General features: G+C 35.4%; 1 protein-coding gene across 1 annotated transcript in view; it reads right to left on the bottom strand.

Annotated features, from left to right (window-relative positions):
- Positions 1–403: 403 nt before the first annotated feature.
- The window catches only part of KIF20B (kinesin family member 20B), a 37,198-nt gene continuing 17,518 nt past the window's right edge, over positions 404–20,083 (bottom strand). The window contains exons 20-33 of the mRNA XM_057400999.1: positions 16,524–17,724; positions 15,064–15,202; positions 14,033–14,155; positions 13,603–13,663; positions 12,650–12,775; positions 12,250–12,386; positions 11,086–11,241; positions 9,952–10,131; positions 9,223–9,387; positions 6,516–6,719; positions 4,193–4,270; positions 3,321–3,465; positions 1,638–1,780; positions 404–615 (exon numbers count right to left, since the gene is read on the bottom strand). Of these exons, the coding sequence (XP_057256982.1) occupies positions 538–615; positions 1,638–1,780; positions 3,321–3,465; positions 4,193–4,270; positions 6,516–6,719; positions 9,223–9,387; positions 9,952–10,131; positions 11,086–11,241; positions 12,250–12,386; positions 12,650–12,775; positions 13,603–13,663; positions 14,033–14,155; positions 15,064–15,202; positions 16,524–17,724 (2,936 nt within the window). The 3' untranslated portion in view covers positions 404–537. The remainder of the gene's footprint in view (positions 616–1,637; positions 1,781–3,320; positions 3,466–4,192; positions 4,271–6,515; positions 6,720–9,222; positions 9,388–9,951; positions 10,132–11,085; positions 11,242–12,249; positions 12,387–12,649; positions 12,776–13,602; positions 13,664–14,032; positions 14,156–15,063; positions 15,203–16,523; positions 17,725–20,083) is intronic.

Genomic DNA, 20,083 nt, shown 5'->3' on the forward strand with positions numbered 1-20,083 from the left:
GCTTCCTCCCGGCTTCCCCTCCTCCCTGGCAGAGCATGAGGCTCGCAAGTCCTTGGCCAAACCAAAACCTCCTTGTTATCACCTCTGTTCCCAGGCCGAAAATCAAAACACTGCACTGCATCAGCTACCAAGAAGGGGAAAAATGACTGCTACTGCTGAACCCAGGACAAAGCCATATACAAGTTTTGATGTGTAGTCAATTTTTTTTTTCAATCGTAGGTATACTGGCCACCTGAAAAAGCGACTATTTCGAACAGGCATCGTACTTCCTTCATAATGGGTAAGTTATGAACACTTCCAAAGACACCATTCCTAAAAAAACATAAACAAAAATAAAATGGACTCAGACACAAGCTTTCTTGAGCAGCAATTCAGTTTTAATGAAGTCAAAAGTTAATAACATCAGAACAATTGTATACACCTATACACACACTTCAGAGCTTAATGAAATATCAATTACTTCCTATGTACAATCAACTGAAATAATATAATGGAAATATGACCTAAACAAGGAAATACAAACATGCTGTTGCAAGATTATTTAGCTTGTTTTGATCGAAGCCGTCGCTTGATGATTAGATGATCACTTTCCTTCGCTTTTTCTTCTATAAGAATCTGAAAGATTATATTTCAAGAGTTACTCAGCATTTCTTCAGAGACAAATTACAAGCACTTCTAGACGCATGTAACCAGTAACCTGTTCCCCCCCCCCCCCAGAAGTTGTTTTCAGAATGAAATTTCCTTATTATCTTTTAGCCAGAGGTCCCCACTACAGAAAATCTCTTGTTGCATCAGAATAAACGACAAATACCAGGGACATACAAAATCACTTTATTTTTTCCTGAAAGAAATACCAAGGTCCAAAGCAAAATGTGATTTGAAACCAGCTCTCACTTCTAAACTCTAATACTCATTTCATGAAACAGGAAGTGTGTTCAGAAAACATATTTTCATCTTAATTTCCTATAGCTATCTCTGCTATCCTGGGATTTGGTCTGTCACTTCCTCTTTTAATTCCAAGCTTCTTCTTTTGCTCTGCATTTGTTGTTTTCTTCACCCTTCTGTGAAAAACATTTTTGTTTCTGCTGTATTCATTCATACAATTTACAGAAAATTCAATAGCACATCTCACTATGGGCAACCATAGTTACTGTCAAAACCATCTACGTGGATTTCAGAAGTCATAAATCAAGCTCTGGCCTAGAAGACTTGTTCTAGGCTGACTTAGGGCGACAGAATTTAAGCACACACGAAGGCTATCTAAACTGTGCTTTGAAAAGCATGGATGTACCATCATCCTACAGTAACAGATATCAGCTGGGCATAAATGGAATTGGAAGTTACCTTTGGTGCTCACTTGCCCTGCAAAGTTAATTGTACTTGCAGACTTTTGTAGCTTTAGTATTTCAATTATGCTATTCCAAATCTATGGACAGGTGAGAAGACAGAGAAAGTAAAACAGCAGAAAGAAGAGGCCAAAAGCAATGGCTAGGTAGAATCAAGAAATAAGTATTTTCAAACTTCTTCTGCAACTTGATTAGACCGTCACATTTGTTCTGTCCCCCTAATAGTGCATTTTAAGTCACTATTACAGAAGTAGATCACAGTGGACAGAACAGTAACCTGTAATCACTTACCGAAGAAGCAGGAATATCTAGAGGGCAAGAAATGTCAGTTGAATACAGCTTTCTCTTAGCTCGTTTTGGCTTCGGCTCATTTTCTTTTATGCTTTCTGGTTCTGCAGAGTTAGGAGAGCTTATTGTTGCAATCAGCTTCTTTGCTAGATGAAAATATTTAATCATAAATTAATGTCTTACTGTGCTTGTAAACCTCAAAACTAATGAATAAAGCAAGCCTTATTAAAAACAATTTAAAAATTAAAGAGATATTGTCTGAAGTTTAAATATAAAAATTCAGATGTGGTATTTGACTACCACAGTTTTCTGTGGCTGGAAAAGTTTTTCCATAGCTTCAGGTGCAAAAGCTTTAATGTGCTATTTAAAGGTATCCTTTAAAATCAGTTAGGATTCAGATTTCACTGGAAAATAAATATTTAAAAAAGTTGAACAACAGGCTTAAAACTTCTTTGTGCTGACAGGAGCACAGGGTAGAGTCAATTTTCTCTATGTATTTCTGTAGTTTTACCAAGGCAGGACTAGCTCTCTAAAGAGATGACTGTATGCATATTATGAGCTAGAAAAGAAGACATCCTGAACAACAGCAAGTTACGTAAAAGACTAAAAATACAGGACATCATAATAAAGGTTACAAACTAGACCTCATTTGTCCAAATTATGTATTTTCAGGGTGAAATTCTGAGTACCCTGAATTTGGCTTACATTGATGACAATGCTGTCCTCATGGAGACAAATCTGACAAGGCTGGAATGTTTTAAAAATCCCACTATCTTCATCTAGACTGTCTTACAGCAGGTAAAGTGTACTCTGTAGCAAGTCAAGTTTTTCAGTTGGTATAGAGATCTTAATTTTAACCACCCACACCGAATAATGACTGATCTTGTTTTAACAATTGCATCTTTTAGAATTTAACACAGGCAATTCCTTGTGCTCACTGCTAATTTCATTTTTGTTTTAAACACAGTAACTCAGAAATTATGTTTTAATACAGGAAAGAATAACATGTTCTTTAGTAGAAAGTCCCAGCAGTTAATCTTCCCAAGGCTATGCTTAAACTTAGTGAAACCCATTAATCGCTTCATAGTCAGCTTATTGAAGTCTTCCAAATACTTTCATAAGACACCAGCTTTTGGGTTCTTTAGAACTCATTTTTTCTCCCACATGTGTACATAAAGAAAAGCATTAATACAGTTTCCACAGAAACAAAGTGGTGGAGAGGTGGGGTGTGGGTAAGGAGGGATCGCTTATAGAACAAGGTAAGATTTAGAATCTGGATTCAGCGCTTTTTCTCTTTAGAGCAGCAGGACAAGTCCCTGAAAGTGCCCTTAACTGTTTTACTGTAAGCAAAACGAAAGTAACTCCAACATGTTGAGCTTAAGTTATGTCTTTTATGATGAATTTATATGCATATATTCCACACTGCATCCTTTCATTCCATCCAGTTTACCTTTCACAACCTAAACTTCATAACCATGTGGTCTTTGCAGTCAAGACAGCCTTTTCTGCTCTGCAAGATTTAATATAGCAGGCCCCAGTTCAGATTCCTTTATTTCATAAACAAAACAGCAACTTAATGAAGCAGACTTATCATTTAATAGTATATGTATTAATAGGTTACAGTAGAAAAAAGCTATTCTGCAATGCCCAGAGAATATGCAATAAGACTATTTGCTCTGTACAAACCTTTAGACTGAATAATAGTAGGAGAACTTTGGAAGAAGTCTCCAATTTTTTGTAGTGTTCCACCATTCTTCTTAGCAGAGTTTTTACTTGAAGTGGATTCTTGCTTTCTTAAGGGGTATGGTTTTCTAGGTTGTATAGTAGACACCTGTACAAAAATACAAAAGTCAATTTGCAACTTAAGCAATGCTCATCTTAAAGTTTAATTCCATTTTATTTTACCTCAATGTTATTTTCAAGCTGACATTTTGAGCTTTCCTACTGACACCTCTGTTCACTGTACTAATGACACTACCACAACAAAAAAATATAAACAGCCTTGTTTTACACCCAGAATTAAAAAACATTGTCAAAGTTTCACAAAATACATTTAAGGGCATGAGAAATATAGAAAACAGTTCCTTAAAGAAAAAAAAAATTGGTTCAAAGTTGTAGGCAATTTCATTAGACCAGCTGTTCTAGTTATAACTAAAACAAGAGAAAACTGGTGGGGAAAATGAATCTACTACCCATCCTCTGAACCCACCCAGTTTACTACTAATGCCTAAAATAATTTTCCTGCATATAGATGAAATAAACCCTGCTTTTACTTCAAAGGCATTGCCTATAACATTATGTATATTAATAGTATGTTCAATATTCAATATGAAAGTTCATTCCCTATGAATGATTGTACAGTGCAGCTAGTACACATTATTGGTAAATACAGACTTACTCTTTTTGGTTAGTTTATTGAGTTTAGGAAGATAACATGTTTAGAATCCTATTCAAGTACATAGATAAAGATAAGATACTGCTGCATATCTCTGCTCCTTTCACAAGTCCACCTTTACAGAAAAGGCCAAACTAACTTCAAAAATAGAATAAAATCAAACCATTTTCTTGTTGCTTGTAGAAGGTGAATTAGTCATAGCAGGTCTTGCATTTTTTGCGTTCTCACTTTTCACAAAATCCTAAGAAAATAAATATGACAAATTTTACCTAGGGTTCTTCTGGAAAAAACAACAATTTTTTATATTACAGAAGCAGTCACTGTTTAAGTGCTGAGACCAACAGTAGGGAGCCACTGGCTAACACTGGATAGAAGTAATTATTCAAATGTGAATTGAATGCGAAACACTTGTGGAAGGGAACTAGAAATACCTGTTGTCAAAACATTCAGACATTTATTATTTTCTTCCTTCTATTGTTTCCTATACTTCTGGCTTTAAGACATTTGAGAAGCAGATACACAAATTTAAGTTAACTCAATACATCTAAATGAAAATTCAGATTTACAGTGACAATTATAAAAACGTGTCAGTGACATAGACAGCTTAACATGACAGCGTTAAGCTGCCATTAAAAGATGACTTTTATCTCATTAATTGGTGCCAAGAGATTTCAGGTAACCAATAGCCATACCAACTGATAACAGCGTTAGAAGAGAAAGAGAATTTTGTTCTTTGCCTAATTATAAAGAGTCTCAGCAAAAGATGTGGGTTTTTAAAAACCAAACCCAAACCCCCAAAAATTCCAACCCCAAACTACACCACTTTTTAAAAAAAAAAAAAAAAAGGGAGATGAGCAATATGTGGTTGAGCACCACAGGTTTCCCCCCAGCCCTTACTTTTACGGCTGACAACATGCTTTTCTGTTTCAGACGATTTAAAAAACAAATTGTGTCTTCAGTAGACTTGTGACATGTAAAGTTGCTGAATCCCTTTATAATATATTTAGCATACCAAATTAAGAGTCATATTTGGGTGAACAGAACAGCAAGATACTTTTAAATTTAGTTTCATGTTATTGAAAAATTACTTAGCTAAATGTTCTCCCATAAGGATATGAACACAAACTACACTGAAAGGATTTAAATGAATAGGTAAAACAATCTCTAAAAACATGGAGGTCCTTTCCAACCCTAACTATTCTATGATTCTATAACTACATTAGATTAAATATCTGTAGAAAAAGTTTGGTACTTTTTCAGTGCCTTCAGAATGATGGTTATTTTTCACCTACTTTGCCAGCAAGCAGAAAAAAAACTACTCTCAAAAGAAAACTGTTTCAAGCCACAAGAGACTTAAATCAGCTCTGGACATGCTTCCAGAATGAAGTGTTGAATTCCAGATGAACTAACTTACACAGTTTTTAACAGATTTAGCAAAATGAGTTTATTGAAGCCCTGTTGCACAGTAATCATGGAAGTGATTATTTATCTTAGCTATTTTATTAAGAGATTAAAAAACATATCACTTAGGAATGATTGAGCAAGAAATGCTAGAAAAGCATCAGATGCTTCACTCTTCAGCTGAGACAAGTTCACTCACTAAGACATCACTTACTACCTATCATCCACAATCTCACAGTCACCTGTCAGCTTCAGAAGTCCTTAAAAGCATAGAGATTCATAAGCCCCACAAGTATGATTAAAGTACCACCACAATGTGGTCTTATGGTTTCAAGGCCTTCTTAAGTGTCTTGGAGAAAACTGTCTTGACACTGATAGAAGGCAGAGGGATGGAACATGCAGTTCAGGTAGGAGAAGTGAAGAAGTGAAGATTTTTACCACCTTGGACTGCTGTGAAGCCTTTGTCCCACATGTAAACACCACAGCACATTAAGAGGGCTGGAGTACATAATCTAGTACAACTGAAGAAATTAAAGAGGTATTAAGGCCTACAGAAAACAGGGAGGTTCAGGTGTTGGTACATAGTCCCTTCAAGTACAAAAAGATCAAAGAGAACACAAGCTGGAGGAAAAGTGGAAGGAAGTGGTATTGAAACTTTGAAATGCACTGATTAAGCTCACAGACTTAACTTGTAATTGACCATTAGAGGGGTTTATAATTGACATCAATAATTGTCTAAATCAAAAGAAAAAATTCTATAGAACTGGTCCACAATCCCACATATATCACAGCTGGAGGCAGAAGCAAACGGTGCTTGTAGGGAGAGAGAAATGTAAAAGGTGAAGAGAAAGTGCAAACCAGAGACAAGGGGCCAGAGTCTGGATAAACTGAAGTCTATCACCTTATTCATCACAGGCCAGAGATTCATTCACTTGACTGGGGGGAGGACAGGATGATGTTTGAAGAAGCTTAAATATACCCTACATATATCTTTTGGGTCTCAGTGAGAATCAGGAAGATAGGATTTTAACAGAGTACTAGAGAAAAGCTGCACAACATAATATGTCAGCTGGTCTAGGTCATACCTCATCCATCTCTTCACTTTTTCTTTTCTTTCTTGGCTTGAGCATTTTAACTGTAACTGGTATGGAGCTACCCTGGTGCTTCACCTCCATCTTACTGGGTTGCAAAGGTGTGAACTGGATTTCCATCTCTGGTTTTGGGAACCGATCAGTTTTTCCATTTTCTGTAGACACTTCAGACGAGTCAAGCACAATTTCAGAATGGTCCTGCAAGCATAGGAACATTTTAAGAAAACAAACTTTAAAATAACTATGACTTAAATGATATAATACATATCCTTCTCCAGTGGATTGCAAAGCAAGCATTCCTTTTTCTAGCAGTCAGCTTTTGGAACACTTCCAATAAAAGCAAAGAAATCTACTTCAACTACAGCAGAATTCAACTCTTATTTTCTAAAACTTTTGTTAAATTTTAAAAAGTTATCACTTCCATACATGATCACAGAACTTAGTCTTGCTTGCTGAACTCAGCCTGACACTTTGTTTGCAAGTCATTTTCCTCAAGGGCAGACAACTAGTCAGTTTTCACAGCTAGCAGTAGTAGCATTGACATGATTTTACTCATGTTAACTCTGCTGCTCTTTAGGAACTGGGCAGTAATAGGAGCTTGAGAGAAAAGTATAGTCTTTTTCTAGCTTGTTTTCAGGGAGCTTTCCCTCCCCCTTCTACACTTAGAGAAGTTAATTGTGCAAGTAACAAAGTTCGACTGATTCAAGCCAAATTAAACCGATGAGGACTTCCTCACTCTGCTTAACAATCCGCCACTTTATAAGTCTCAGCAACAGGTAAGTTTTCAAGAACATATGATTCAGGTCAGATATATTCACATGATTATGTGATACAGCTTTTATTGCTACCAAGAGCAACAAAACTAGGTGATCTGATCATCAAGAAAGATTTACAGAAGAAAAAAAAAACAACCAAAAACCAAACCAAAAAAAAACCATGAAAAAACCAACCCCAAAACCTTTTAGAATTGTTTTGGCAACAGGAAACAGGACATTTTGAATCACTAAAAATCTATTCATGCTAAGAGATTATAAGAAATGTCCTGCTGGGTTTCACCAGCAGTCCATCTAGTTCAGTATTCTGCCTCCAACGGTGGGAAAGGGAGATGCTGTTATTGAGGGATAAGATGTGTGATCCTGGCCACCTTGTCATCTGTTCTCTCCATACTCACCCAGCACTCTCAATTGTTGCATTACAGGGGTCAAAGGATATACCTTTGCCTAATCCTCAGAGTACCCATTTGTGAATATAGTTATGAATTTCAAATACAAATTTTTCTACTCCCTGTTGATAGTACCTGTTTTCAGAAGATCATTACTGGCTTCAGATAGGAATAAGTTACTTTAATTGTTAACAGCTGCCCAGTTCTTGCAGGATTTTAGGAAAGACAGTTTTGGCTTTTGCTTACCCACCGCAACCATGATTTTGTAAACCTCAGCTCCATAATTCTCCAGTAGCCTTAACCTGTCCTAATCAGAGTGCCATCTTCTTCGCCTCTTCTCAAATGGCAGGAAACATATCCCCTTGAATGCTTTAGTTTTTATTCTTTATCATCATAATGTGTATCCCAGGAATTATTTGACTTCTCCCCCCAAAACTTTACCCCATTCACTTCAACATCAACAGAAGTTTCTCACATGATAATCCTCCTAGACAGCTCCACTTACCCATAGGAGCAAGTATTGTCTCTACTTCCTTGAGGTAAATATGTCAGCCCCAAGTGTTCACAACAATTCTTCAATAACTACTTTAATAGCAAAAAAAAAAAAAAATTATGGTGCTCTCTTACCTGTTATTACAAAGCTGTGTAAAGCAGTAGCCCTTCTGAGAGCTACTCTGTCCTCCCTCATTCATCACAAGCTTTATCTATATGGCACTAGCTGAACTGATGAACTAGCAAGAATCTAGCCAGACAGTCTTATTTGGCAGTAGACAGGAAAGAGATGAAGAGATGAGTTTTGTCATTCATTCCAGTTCTGTAGCAAGAGGAGAAATGCATGTTCTAGCAGCCAGAGGAGGGATTGCTAGGAAATCCACTTTCAGCCTTGTTAACTATTAATTAGCAATAGAGCCACACAGAATTAATTCAGTTTAGCAGGAGAACTATATCATTAAATACTGTTCAAGTTAACATGCAAGGGTTCAGTCAGAATTGGAAGTCTCAGTATAGCTGCAAGCCTTTCAATTTTTCCTTCCAGAAATAAACAAAGTTGATATTTTCTTTGCATAAACATCAAATATTGTTTTGGTTTTGTGTGGGATGCAAGATACTGTTTTATTCTTCTTTATTCTTCTGAACCTCCATATAGGTTGGAAGCTCCTATTACAGAAACATCTCTATTACCACAGTAGAGGCAATATCACAAAAGTTTTGAGCCGAAATTCCCTGAGCATAATCAAACTAAAATGGCACTACAATGTCTTCAAATCTCTAGAACCTGGATTAGTTAACTACTTTTCCCCTCAGGTATGTAAGTTCTACAACATATCGAGAGATGGTATTCTATTAATGTAAGTACCCTATTTCTGATAGCAAAAGTGGGAGATGGAAAGAATGAACAAGAACTCAGAACTGAAGACAAAGTATGAAGAACTATGAGCAATAAGTTTTGTCAGATTCCCAATGTGCTGAAATATAGAGAAAACAACAAAAGTTATTAAAAACTTATAATTAGTACATACTTTCCATAACAAACCATACCTCTTTGTTTACAGACTGATCTATTTCATCTTGTCCTTCTTCAGGTATAGGTACTTTTGCCATAGACGGAAGACTTCCATGGTTAACGTGCCGTTTCAGTTCCTTTATAAAGTCATCTTTCTCAGCCAGCTGTTTCCTTAGTTCTTCTATATCAGTTTCCTCATCCTAAAAAACATAGCAAAAAATGCCACAAATTGCAGGATTGGCAAAAGAAAATATACACACAAGCATCATTACTTGGAAGCATCAGGTTTAGAACTGCAAGCTAAACCAGTCAGCTATCCAACAAAAAGCCAACAATTTCATGTATGAGTGGTCACTATTTAAAGTGAAGGGAAGTCATGTAACACCCAGGGAAGATGTAATGTAAATTTTTTTTACTCTACTTATGTGGGGTTATAAATAGTTCACCTCCCATTTGCTCATTAAGCCCCTGGGGCTGCGAAAAAAGCAGCAGCTATGATAACTGTTTAAGATCTCCAGTCCAACTTTGCAATCAAAGGATCAAAAAGACTTTAAATATACCACTAAATGTTTTGAAACTTTGGTTACTGTTATAAATTCAGTTTCAAACAAAGCTTCTATTTTTAATGAGCTGCTAATGGCTTCAATATGACAGTAAGAAGAAAAAATAGAGCCAAAACACAGAAAGTATTGTGTTTTGTAGAATTAATGAATAACAAAGTAAAAAAGAAAAAATAAATCCCACAAGAACAAGAGAGAGAGAACCTTTCTCAAATCCTTTAGTGCAGCCTGTTTCAGTTCCACTATTTCTTTATCTTTTTGTGTGGTGTTAGAAACCAAAGTCTTGAGCTGCATTTCCAAAGCTTCTACTAATTTATCTCTTTCTTCACGCCACTTTTGAAGATTGTTGTCCTTTTCTATCAGCTGTGCAGCAGCAAGTCTTTCCTAAACAGGGAAAAAAAAATAAAAGATCAGAATTGAATGCCAGTTCTACACACTATCTGAACTGCTCTGATAGTTTGGTTTCACATAGTATTACTATTTTATGGCCCAAGTAAACTTGAAAGCCTCTATTGATCTTACAAAGCTCACATAGAACTTTTTTTACAAAAAATATACAAAAGCAAACTACACTTCAATTAGAAAATATGCATCTATATTTATACTCTTTGTTACTAATAAAATCAGAGCGAGCAAGTCTCAGGCAAGCAAAGTCACAGATAATGTTAAAGTAATCTTAAGCTCCTAATACCCTCCTGTACTGATTGCAGGTCCAGAAAGTCATTGCCAACTATATCTGGATACAAATACAGTTTTAGATTGGACAGATTCATTTAATAATCTTATATACTCAAGAAATACAACCATGATGCAGTCTGGTGAACAGGTAAGGTATTTACCTTGCTATTAATTCTCAGTTGAAGCTGATACAGGAAAAAAAAAACACTAGCATTTTAATCAAGTATTTTTATTCTAAATCTCAAAAGAAGATTTTTTGTTAACTTCTGCTTTTAGGAAAAAAAGCCAAACAAACAATCCTATTTTTCAAAGTATGTTTTCTTAGCTTCAATTAAGCAGCAATTCATGTAAGTGTAGGTTACCGATTAGTGTTTTACACACAAAATAATGTTTGAAGAATTCAGTGAGGTGGTGATAGGATAGAAAGGAACAGGCACGGTAACTTCTATTACATATTAAGCTCTTTCATTTTGTGACCCTCCTATTCTTCCCTTTTCTTAACAAGATGGTCTCATCTAGGTTTCACCATGTGATAAAGTGAGGGGATTTTGACAAAGGTCAGCTACCCTCAAGCATCCACACTGTTAACACTTCACATGAGATTTGCTCTGTACTAAAGACACTAGAAGATTCAATATACTAAGACCTCCAGTCACTTACAATTTCTGCTTGTTTCTTTATGTGGTGCTCTCTTTCCTCCTCAAATTTTCTCATTTCCCTGTTGTGAAGGATCTCAGCTTCTTTTACTTGATGTACGAGTGCCATTTTTTCCTCCAGCCACTTCTTTCTATCATTTTGATACTTTGCCTCATTTTCCTATTTTAATTAAACCAGAAATAAAACCATAGGTAGAGCTTAAGAAATAAAAATCTCAAAATCCGGATTACCATTAAACGGATTTCTTTCAAAAAGATAAAAATCCTAACACAGTTTTACTCTAGCATATTCCCAAGTGCAAGTATTACACTCTCATATGTTCCTCAGTATTAAAAAAAAAAATGAACGATTTTCAGCAAGTTTTATTCAGACTGACACATCTTCATGGAACCTTTTTTTTTTCCTCATCTAAAAATGTGCTGAGTGAGCACACTATAAAAGTTACACCAAAAGTAAACAGACTCTAACTTACAAATTCCCAATCTTTTACACTGCCTTGCAGGACATGTTAGAAAACTTACTTCTACTTCAAGACTGAAAGGCAAAGAGTACAGTACGGTTTGAATAGTAGGCAGAGATAGGGCATACCAAAGAATGTTGCTTCAATCCACAGCAACTTTGCCTCCTTTCCTATCACAATCAAAGCTCTTGTCAGACATCCATCCACATAAAACAGAAGGCACTCAAATAGCCGCTTGTGGGGAGAGAAGGAAAATCTCTCTAATCCAGTGAGAATTAAGTTTAAATTCTCAGCCTAACAAGAAGGGGTTACAGGTCATACAGCAAGTGCAAGATCTTGAAAGAGTTTGATTTAGTTGCAAAAGCAACTGACAGAAATGAGGTTTGGAATAGCTATCATAAGTTAGATTAGCTAAGACAACTGTAAGAAGCCTAGCTATGAAAAGACATCTATGGTAGCATAACATAAGGACGAGTGCAGTTCCTTACAGGGCATCAGTGATGCTGTATGTTACAAAGATATTGCATCCAGACTTTGCTGTACTGGTGCACAACAGTTTATAGAGGAGGTTTCCTTTACTAGTGTAACAGCTTGCCATATGATGCCCTAGCTCTTGAAGACAGTGACACAGAAAAAAAAAAAAAGTAGATTTCTAAATGAAAGTTACGGCTTTAAAACTAAGTATGAATGACGTCACCATATTTTACCTTCAGTTCTTTTTGCAGCTTCATTATTTCCTCATTTTCACTTATGTTTTTCTCCTCATTTTTGCTCATCTTTTGCTGCCAGTCACTATCGCTCTGGTTATTCAGCTCTCCAAATTTCTGCTTCCATACTTCCAGTTCTAGTCAGTACACAAAATGAGGTTATATAATATAGAGTTTAAATGCATATTTGAGCACATTCACATCCTTATTCTAAAGTTGCTTGAATTTATCAGCTGTGACTGCAAAGGGACAAAAGAGCCTTTAACTGTTAGAAGTTTGTTATGTACTACATAAAATTAATGCCTAAATAGCAGTCAACAAATAAAATCATAAATTTAAAGTATCTAATCACAATAGATCCAATATAATTTTGCCTCCCTGCTCCCTTTCCATAGATTACCCCAGACTAATCTGTTGTTCTCTTCTAGTTTGGCTTCAATCACTTCTTCTTGTTCAATCTGCGTCTGTTCTTGTTCTTCTAATGTCATCCGCATATTTTCAATTATTTTTTCCTTTGCACACAGATCTGAAGATTTGAAAAATATTTACAATGAGCCCTATCATGTTTTAACTTAGTTCAGGTCAGCTGTCCTGGATGTGCTCCCTCCCAGCTTCTTGCGCTCCTCATCACTAACTGAGCATGAGAAACCACTACTTAACACACCAATGTTTTAATTGTTGCTTTCAACATTAATCTTATACTAAAGCCAAAACACAGCACTGTAGCAGCTACTAGGAAGACAATTTTATCCCAGCAGAAAACCAGGACAGGCCCTCTCCTTGTTCCCACCATTCTCTCCCAAAGGGCCTTTATTAGAAGTCATTTCCCCATTTCCCAAGATCAAAAGCTCTATTAGAAACAGTGCAACTCTACTGAACTATCTGCATCCAAAATTCTTAAGTGACTCTCATGAGCTTGATTTAGGCAAGCATTTCAGTTTAACATCAGACTGTGGCTTGTATTATATGGGAAACTAATAATTATTCAACTGCTAGATGTTTGTCAAGCCTGCAGAAACTGTTACTGTGCTAGTTAGTGTTTCAGTGTTCCAATTTGTTAAAATGACTAATAAATACCAACATTTAATAACCTGACACTGATATCAGCAAATTCACACTTACTCTGAGCGCATATTTCTTAATGAGACTGACTGCTTTCAAATGTGCCTGCAAATAATGCCTTAATAAAATTTAGTTCTTGACTGTATAATTTTAATGCCCTGTTTGAAGTTCCTAGTTTTTTTTTAAATATAAATATACAAAACTGTCCCAAGTTCATTAACAATATGACAACTCATTATGTTGTCATTCCACACCAAAGGGGGGGAAGTAATAAAACTGTCTTTTTCTGACCTTTACATGTTTTCTCATACTCTTTGGAGATTTCTTCCAGTTTCTCATTATTCAACTGCTCCTAAAGCATTTAAGAAAAACAGTCCAGCATAAATTTTTTATGTGGTGTTAAGGACCATTCAAGTTGACTAAAACCCAAAAAGGTTTAGAGGAAAACATTAGTGACACATAGACGTGTTAGTAGTAATCAGAATATCTGCAAGTATTAAGTGTGTATTAATTAGGCAGATTGTTTAAAAACAATTTGACAGTGGCATGCAGTGAGAAATTCTTTAAACATCTCTTATCCACCTATTAATTTCAAACTGTCTACTCTTATCTTTACTCCAGTTTCTGTAAGCTTTTTCCTCCTGCTTGCCCCATTTAAGGATTCATCAAAAAAATATTAAGAGCAGTAAAAAAAAAAAAAAAAAAAATCAAAAAAACCAACCTTTTTAAGTTGCAGAATTGTGCGCTGTTTGATCCCTAATTCTTCACTAAGCTGGTTTTTAATTTTCTGAAGTTCATTAACCTTGTTCCTCAGTGATTTCTCCTCAGATCGCATTGTACCCACCTGTAACAACGCACAAAGACATCAAGGAAAGCTAGCATTTTGTATAAGCCTCTTACAACCTAATTTAGTTACCTAAATAACTAATTATTTTAATTAAGAGTTAAATATCTGCAAACAGCTAAATTTCAGGGGCAGAGGGTTAAAACAACAAAAAAAAAAACAAACACAAAAGAAAAAAAAAACTACCAGGAAATAACCTAATCAAGCTACAAATTCAATTCCTTGCTATTTCTCAAACAGGGGATTATACACTGAAAATTTAGTAGGTATAGGTCCTCAAATTATAGGCTGCTGGGGAAGACATTAATACTTCAAGTCTTAATTTTCAAGCCAAACTCTTGCAACACTCTTTTGGATTTTAAGTTCTTGTAACATCTCATGAGGTCCTAGTGCTTGATAAGCAAATACTAACAATTAACATTAAAGCGATTCCATGCTTTCATTTCTTCTCCACACCTTAATAGGAAACGTAACTCAAATTTTTAAAAGTTGATTTTTCTGAAAAACCCATCTCCTCCTTCCAGATATCAGTGTTTTCCCCCTGAAACATCAGCCTTTGAAGTCAGAGCAAATAACATAAGGCTACTGTTGTCATAAAGATTATGTTTATAATTTACTTCTCCATAACCAGATTAGCCATAGTTTTTACAAACCTTTTTCAAATACATTAACAAAATTTACATCCCCCCTTCAGTATCTGTATTAATCTGTGTTTTGACGTCTGGTATTATCTTTAGCTTACAACTTTAATGGTAATTTAATTTAAGATTCACTATTATGCTAAACGCATCACTTGAAACAGCTTTATTATTAATCACGTAACATTCATAGCTTGAAATTTGTGAAAACAGGTTTTAATAACAGAACCACAAACAAACTTGAAGAAACATTTGGCCTATATTACCAACCTCTTCTTGTACTTGCTGAATTTGTTTCTTGGCATCAGAAAATTTCTCTTTCAAATCTATATATTCATCCTCTTTCCTCTGCAAGTCTTCTTTCAAACTCCGTACAAGGGCAGAACTCTCAGAAAGATCATTACGTAGCCTTGTGTTCAAAATTAAGAAATGTAAATGACATTAGTATTACATATCTCAGAGAAACAGCTTTTCCACATTAACTCAGGCTCTATGCTGGTTTTATTCATTAAAAAAAAAATCTTAGATTTATCAGATTGATGCCAAGCCTTACAATTTTACTTTTGAATTTCAGCCTATTATATGATCCTGAAGTAATAAACTGATCAGATTCACTTCCGAGCACTGCAATTTATTTTTAAGCAGACCAGAGCAACCATTTTTATCATTAGGTGTCCTTACAAAGTAAGAAAAGGAACAAGATTAATATCAAGTAAGTTTAAACTTGATACCTTGATACCAGACCTTATAAGGATCAAAATATGTAAAAAGAAGAATGTGGAAAAAGTAATAATATTGCAACAAGTACTGCTATTACAAGGGCTACAAAATAATTTAGAAGTTTGAGTTAATTTTTAAATGATCATATTTATTTTTAAAAGTTTACAGTAAGACACCTTGGATTTTTACTTTAAAACTAACAGAAGTTTTTTTAGATTCTATAACTGAAGATACAAAACAAGGCCACACAACAGGAGAAACACCTTTCAAGGTGGGGGATCCCCAGACCTTCATGTTAAGTTGTGCATCAGAGTATATGCAGGTACCTACAAATATGGCACAAAAGAAACCCTAGTAAGAAGAAGGGCTACACAATATCTTGAAGCCATTTTTGTCTTGCAATTGCCTTAGCATATAGCAAATATAGTCTGTCAGATACATTTAATCTCTTATTTCTTAAAGATTTAAAAAGTAGAAGGGGCTGGGGAAAGTTCTATCCTTCTAAACCTGTTATTCCTTCAAGTTCTTATAGTAGGCTCTGTTCACCTAGAATAGCTATAAACAAAACCAGCTGTTTCCCTAAGCTCTTTTCTTGTTTTTAACTTTCTTCTTTTCCTTTTTAACATTCAGTCCTTTCCAAAAGAAAACATTACCTGCTTTTAGACAAGTTACAGGATATAACATTAAACTATGTTATTTCCTCCAGAAAGCGTATGCAATATAACAATATTAGAGATCCCCAAAGAATTCTTTATTTTCTTGCATGCTCTTGTTTCCCCCTACAGTAGTTCCACACTATTTAGATGTGTATTTATGAAGAATATACAAACAGGTGAGGAAAACATAGGCAGCAGAATATGCAACTGTAAAATAGTGTATTAAAATTTCTTAATTAGTTTGGTTAAAAAAGTTGATACACATGCAAGTGTTATGTCAAAATAAATTTATGTTCACAGAAAGTAGCTTTGAGTCTATTCTCAAAGGTCTAGAAGTTCTCAGTATTTACTTACAATTCTATAGATTGTATTTGCTCATCCTCATTTTTCTCTTTCGCCTGAAGACAGCATTTCATATTCTCCAAACTGCTCATCAACTGCACAATTTCCTCCTTCAGATTTACTTCTTTATCATTTAGCTCTTTAATGGTTAGGTCTGAATTAGCACATTTCTCTTGCAGAGCTACTGTATTAGTTTCTAGATTTAAAATAATAGATTCTTTTTCTTTGAGTACTTCTTCTAACTTTTCTATGCTGTCATCTTTAGCTTTAAAAGCCTCCAATAGGCATTCAAGCTCTCTTATTTTTTCCTTGTAGGTGGTAACTTCCTCCTCGAACTCAGCAATTACTCTGCGATCTTCTGCAGCCTGTTTTTCAAAATCCTGTGTTTTCTTCTGAATTTGCTCTTCTAACTGACTCATAAGTTCCTTTTCCTTTAAGGACTGATGATCTTGATTTGCAATTTCATTTAATTTTATTTTTAGTTGATTATTACAATTCTCAGAGTCATCAAGTCCTTTCTTTAAGTCTTCAACTTGTTGAAGTAGTTCTTGAATCCGCTGACTTTTTTCTGAAGAAACCCTTATAATATTTTTGCATTCTTCCCAGATGCTTTCAACACTGCTGTGAAAGAAGCCCTCCCATTTCTGATCTTCCGTAGCAGTAGTTTGGGACTGCATGTATACAGAACTTACTTGAGCTCTCTCTAGTTCACCTTTTTGAAAGTCTAATGAAGCTTTTAGATTAACAAAATCAATATCCATAGCATAAGACTCAGCTAGTGAGTGACATTCATACAACTCATCTACTTTAGACAGCACTGCTTTAATTTGTGACAATTTATCAATTAACATTTGTTTTGCACTTTCTACTTCATTATTCAGCTCAATAATCTTTCCTTCTTGTTCCTTATTTATAGTTTTCTGTTTGTCCAATTCAGAAGCAATCTTCTGATAATCAGCTTGACACTGCTTAAGTTCTTCACTTAAGCAAAAAGCCCTTTCTTCAGAAGCAGAAAGCTTGAGATGCAAGTTGGTTATCTGCTCGCTAAACTCTTTTTTATTCTTTTCTTCAAGTGCAGCTAGCTGACCTTCCAAGGTTTCAGTTCTTTCCCTCAGCGCTAATATTTCTGGAAGGTTCTCATAAGTATTTGCTTTCAAATATTCAGCTCCTTTTTGCTCTAGAGGGTCATATTCCCAACTCTCCTTTGTATCTCCTAAGCAAGAAAAATAACATAAAGGTCAGGCTGGTTAAAACAGATAGTACAAGTCACTAAGCAACACCATATGGCAATTACTATAGAGAAAGCAGTCACCATCTGAAAGCCACACCCTTATAGAATGGTTAAGGTTGGAAAGGACCTTAAGATCATCTAGTTCCAACCTACCCTGCCATGGGCAGGGACACCTCACCCTAGACCCTATCACCCAAGACTGTCCAACCTGGCTTTGAACATTGCCAGGGATAGAGCATCTGCCCATATCATTGGACATATTTTTGTCTTGAAGTAGTTAAAGCCCTCTGATTAATTTAAAATGCAGTAGGTGCCTGTTAGGCTTCTAAAAAGTTTGCAGCATGAGAAATCTTAACACTTTTCCATGGCTCTATTCCAGCCTCCTACTCTGTACCACTAGTAGAAAGGCCTTTCTAGTTTGACTAATATGTAGCGATACCTGTGAGCTACATACCATTCACAGTCATATCTAGTTTCCACCTTCGCCAGTTCAACAGTCTTTAATACAACTAGCAACCATTCATACCATGTTTAGAAAAGCTATGTCATATACATTTCTGAGAAGTTTCATTCATACTTGCTATCCCCTTAACTTTAAAAGTTAAGCTAAATATCCAGCATGAGTTTTTTTTGCTTAGTGTTGGGACCTTCCTTTCTTTTCAATTGGTTTCTAAACGACATATAAGGATAACTATTTACACATGCACTTAATATGTTGCACGTAAAGTTCTCCCAGAAAGATGGGAGAAATGTTCCACCCCAACCACAAGTTTTCATAAATATTAGCTTAAGCCAGTTTTTTTTTCCCCTTAAGTAATGAGCAATTCTAACTAAACTAACACACATTTCACCACCTTCAAAATTGACTCCAGCCATGCTTCACAGAATCATTTTAGAATCCAGCAGTGTCCATTTAGTAGCATGCATTCTATGTTTTAGTATTAAAATCAAGCCTGACAGAGGGTTCTTGCAAGTAACTGCAGCAAGGTGGAATTTGGCTGTCATCTTACTTTGGAAGGATTAAGTAAATAGGCACCGCACAGAAGCATCCTCCAAACAGATCCAACAAGTTTTATAGAGTTAGTAACAATAAATCATACTGAAACATTAGCAACAGTGTTCTCCATCTCAAATGAGGTTCTGATTTCAGTTTGTTGGGGTTTTTTTTTAATTATTTTTAGAGTGATCAAATTCCACAGGACATTTTGCCTTCCTGCTTTTCTGTACTTTTCTGTTCTAGGTAGACATATATCAAGTGCTCCTGCTAGGTCAGACACAACAGCAGCTTTACTTTGGCTTGTAAAGCCATGCTTTTGAATTTTACAAGATGAAAAATTCCAGGTAGGGATATAATTTCCTCCCTATCCAAATGCTACATATTTTCACATTGGACATGAGTTTTACACAGTTCACACTAAAAGGGAAAGGTGCCAAGGTACCTTAAGATACATTTTTGTGATGTAAGGTGGCAAGATGAAAAAAGTGGCAGATCATAGCCCAACATTTACAGTAGGGTATGATCATTCACAATAAGATTTAGAAATTATTTAGATGCATGGTACTGACAATCACAACCAAGCAGCAAAGTAAAATACTAGTGCAAGAAAACACAATATTCAGTCCAGAAGGTTTTTATGTAGGAAGTACTTAAAAAGAAAAAGCCCCACCCCAAAATATGGAAGGTAAGTTTTAAAGATGAATACAAAACCAGAAAGTTCAAGACAAGATAAAACTTATCTACTCCCAAAGTAAACTTCAGTCTTAGGCCATTAGTATATCTAAATACTATGAGAAAATGATCACAGTGTAGCTGCACAAATTGTTCTATTGCACATTTAACAAGAATGGTTAAATGTAAGCATATATTAATAAATGTCATAATTTTGGAGCTTCAAACAACTCAGTTTTAAAATCAGATGCCTTCTATTCTCAACACCCACAAAAGAAACATGTTTAACATGTCTGAATAGCCTGTTCTTTAAACAGAAAAATCTCGGTGCTTATATTAATTAGCACTGATAGTCAATTTTTTGTTTGAGTACTATCCCTTTTCTATTTTTGTTTGTTTAGATGAGCTTCAGTCATGAGATAACAAACCTACTACTATCTAGTATATCAATAAGTCTAAATGAGCTTCATTTCCCACCCTTATATAGACAGCACCATCAAATGGCCATGCTATGATCTAATATTCATCCTAATCAAAGATAGCAGAGCTGAATTAGACATGCATCTGGTACAGAGACAGAAATTTTCTGTAAGTGTGACGTTTATACACCTTCAAATAAGAGACTTCAAATGACAAATGCCCTACTGCATCACACACTATAAGTTGACATAG

This window comes from Pezoporus wallicus, unplaced genomic scaffold, assembly GCF_028554395.1.
Source record: "Pezoporus wallicus isolate ANWC-B61680 ecotype Strahan unplaced genomic scaffold, APGP_CSIRO_Pwel_v1 contig_5524, whole genome shotgun sequence".
NCBI classification, from domain to species: domain Eukaryota; kingdom Metazoa; phylum Chordata; class Aves; order Psittaciformes; family Psittacidae; genus Pezoporus; species Pezoporus wallicus.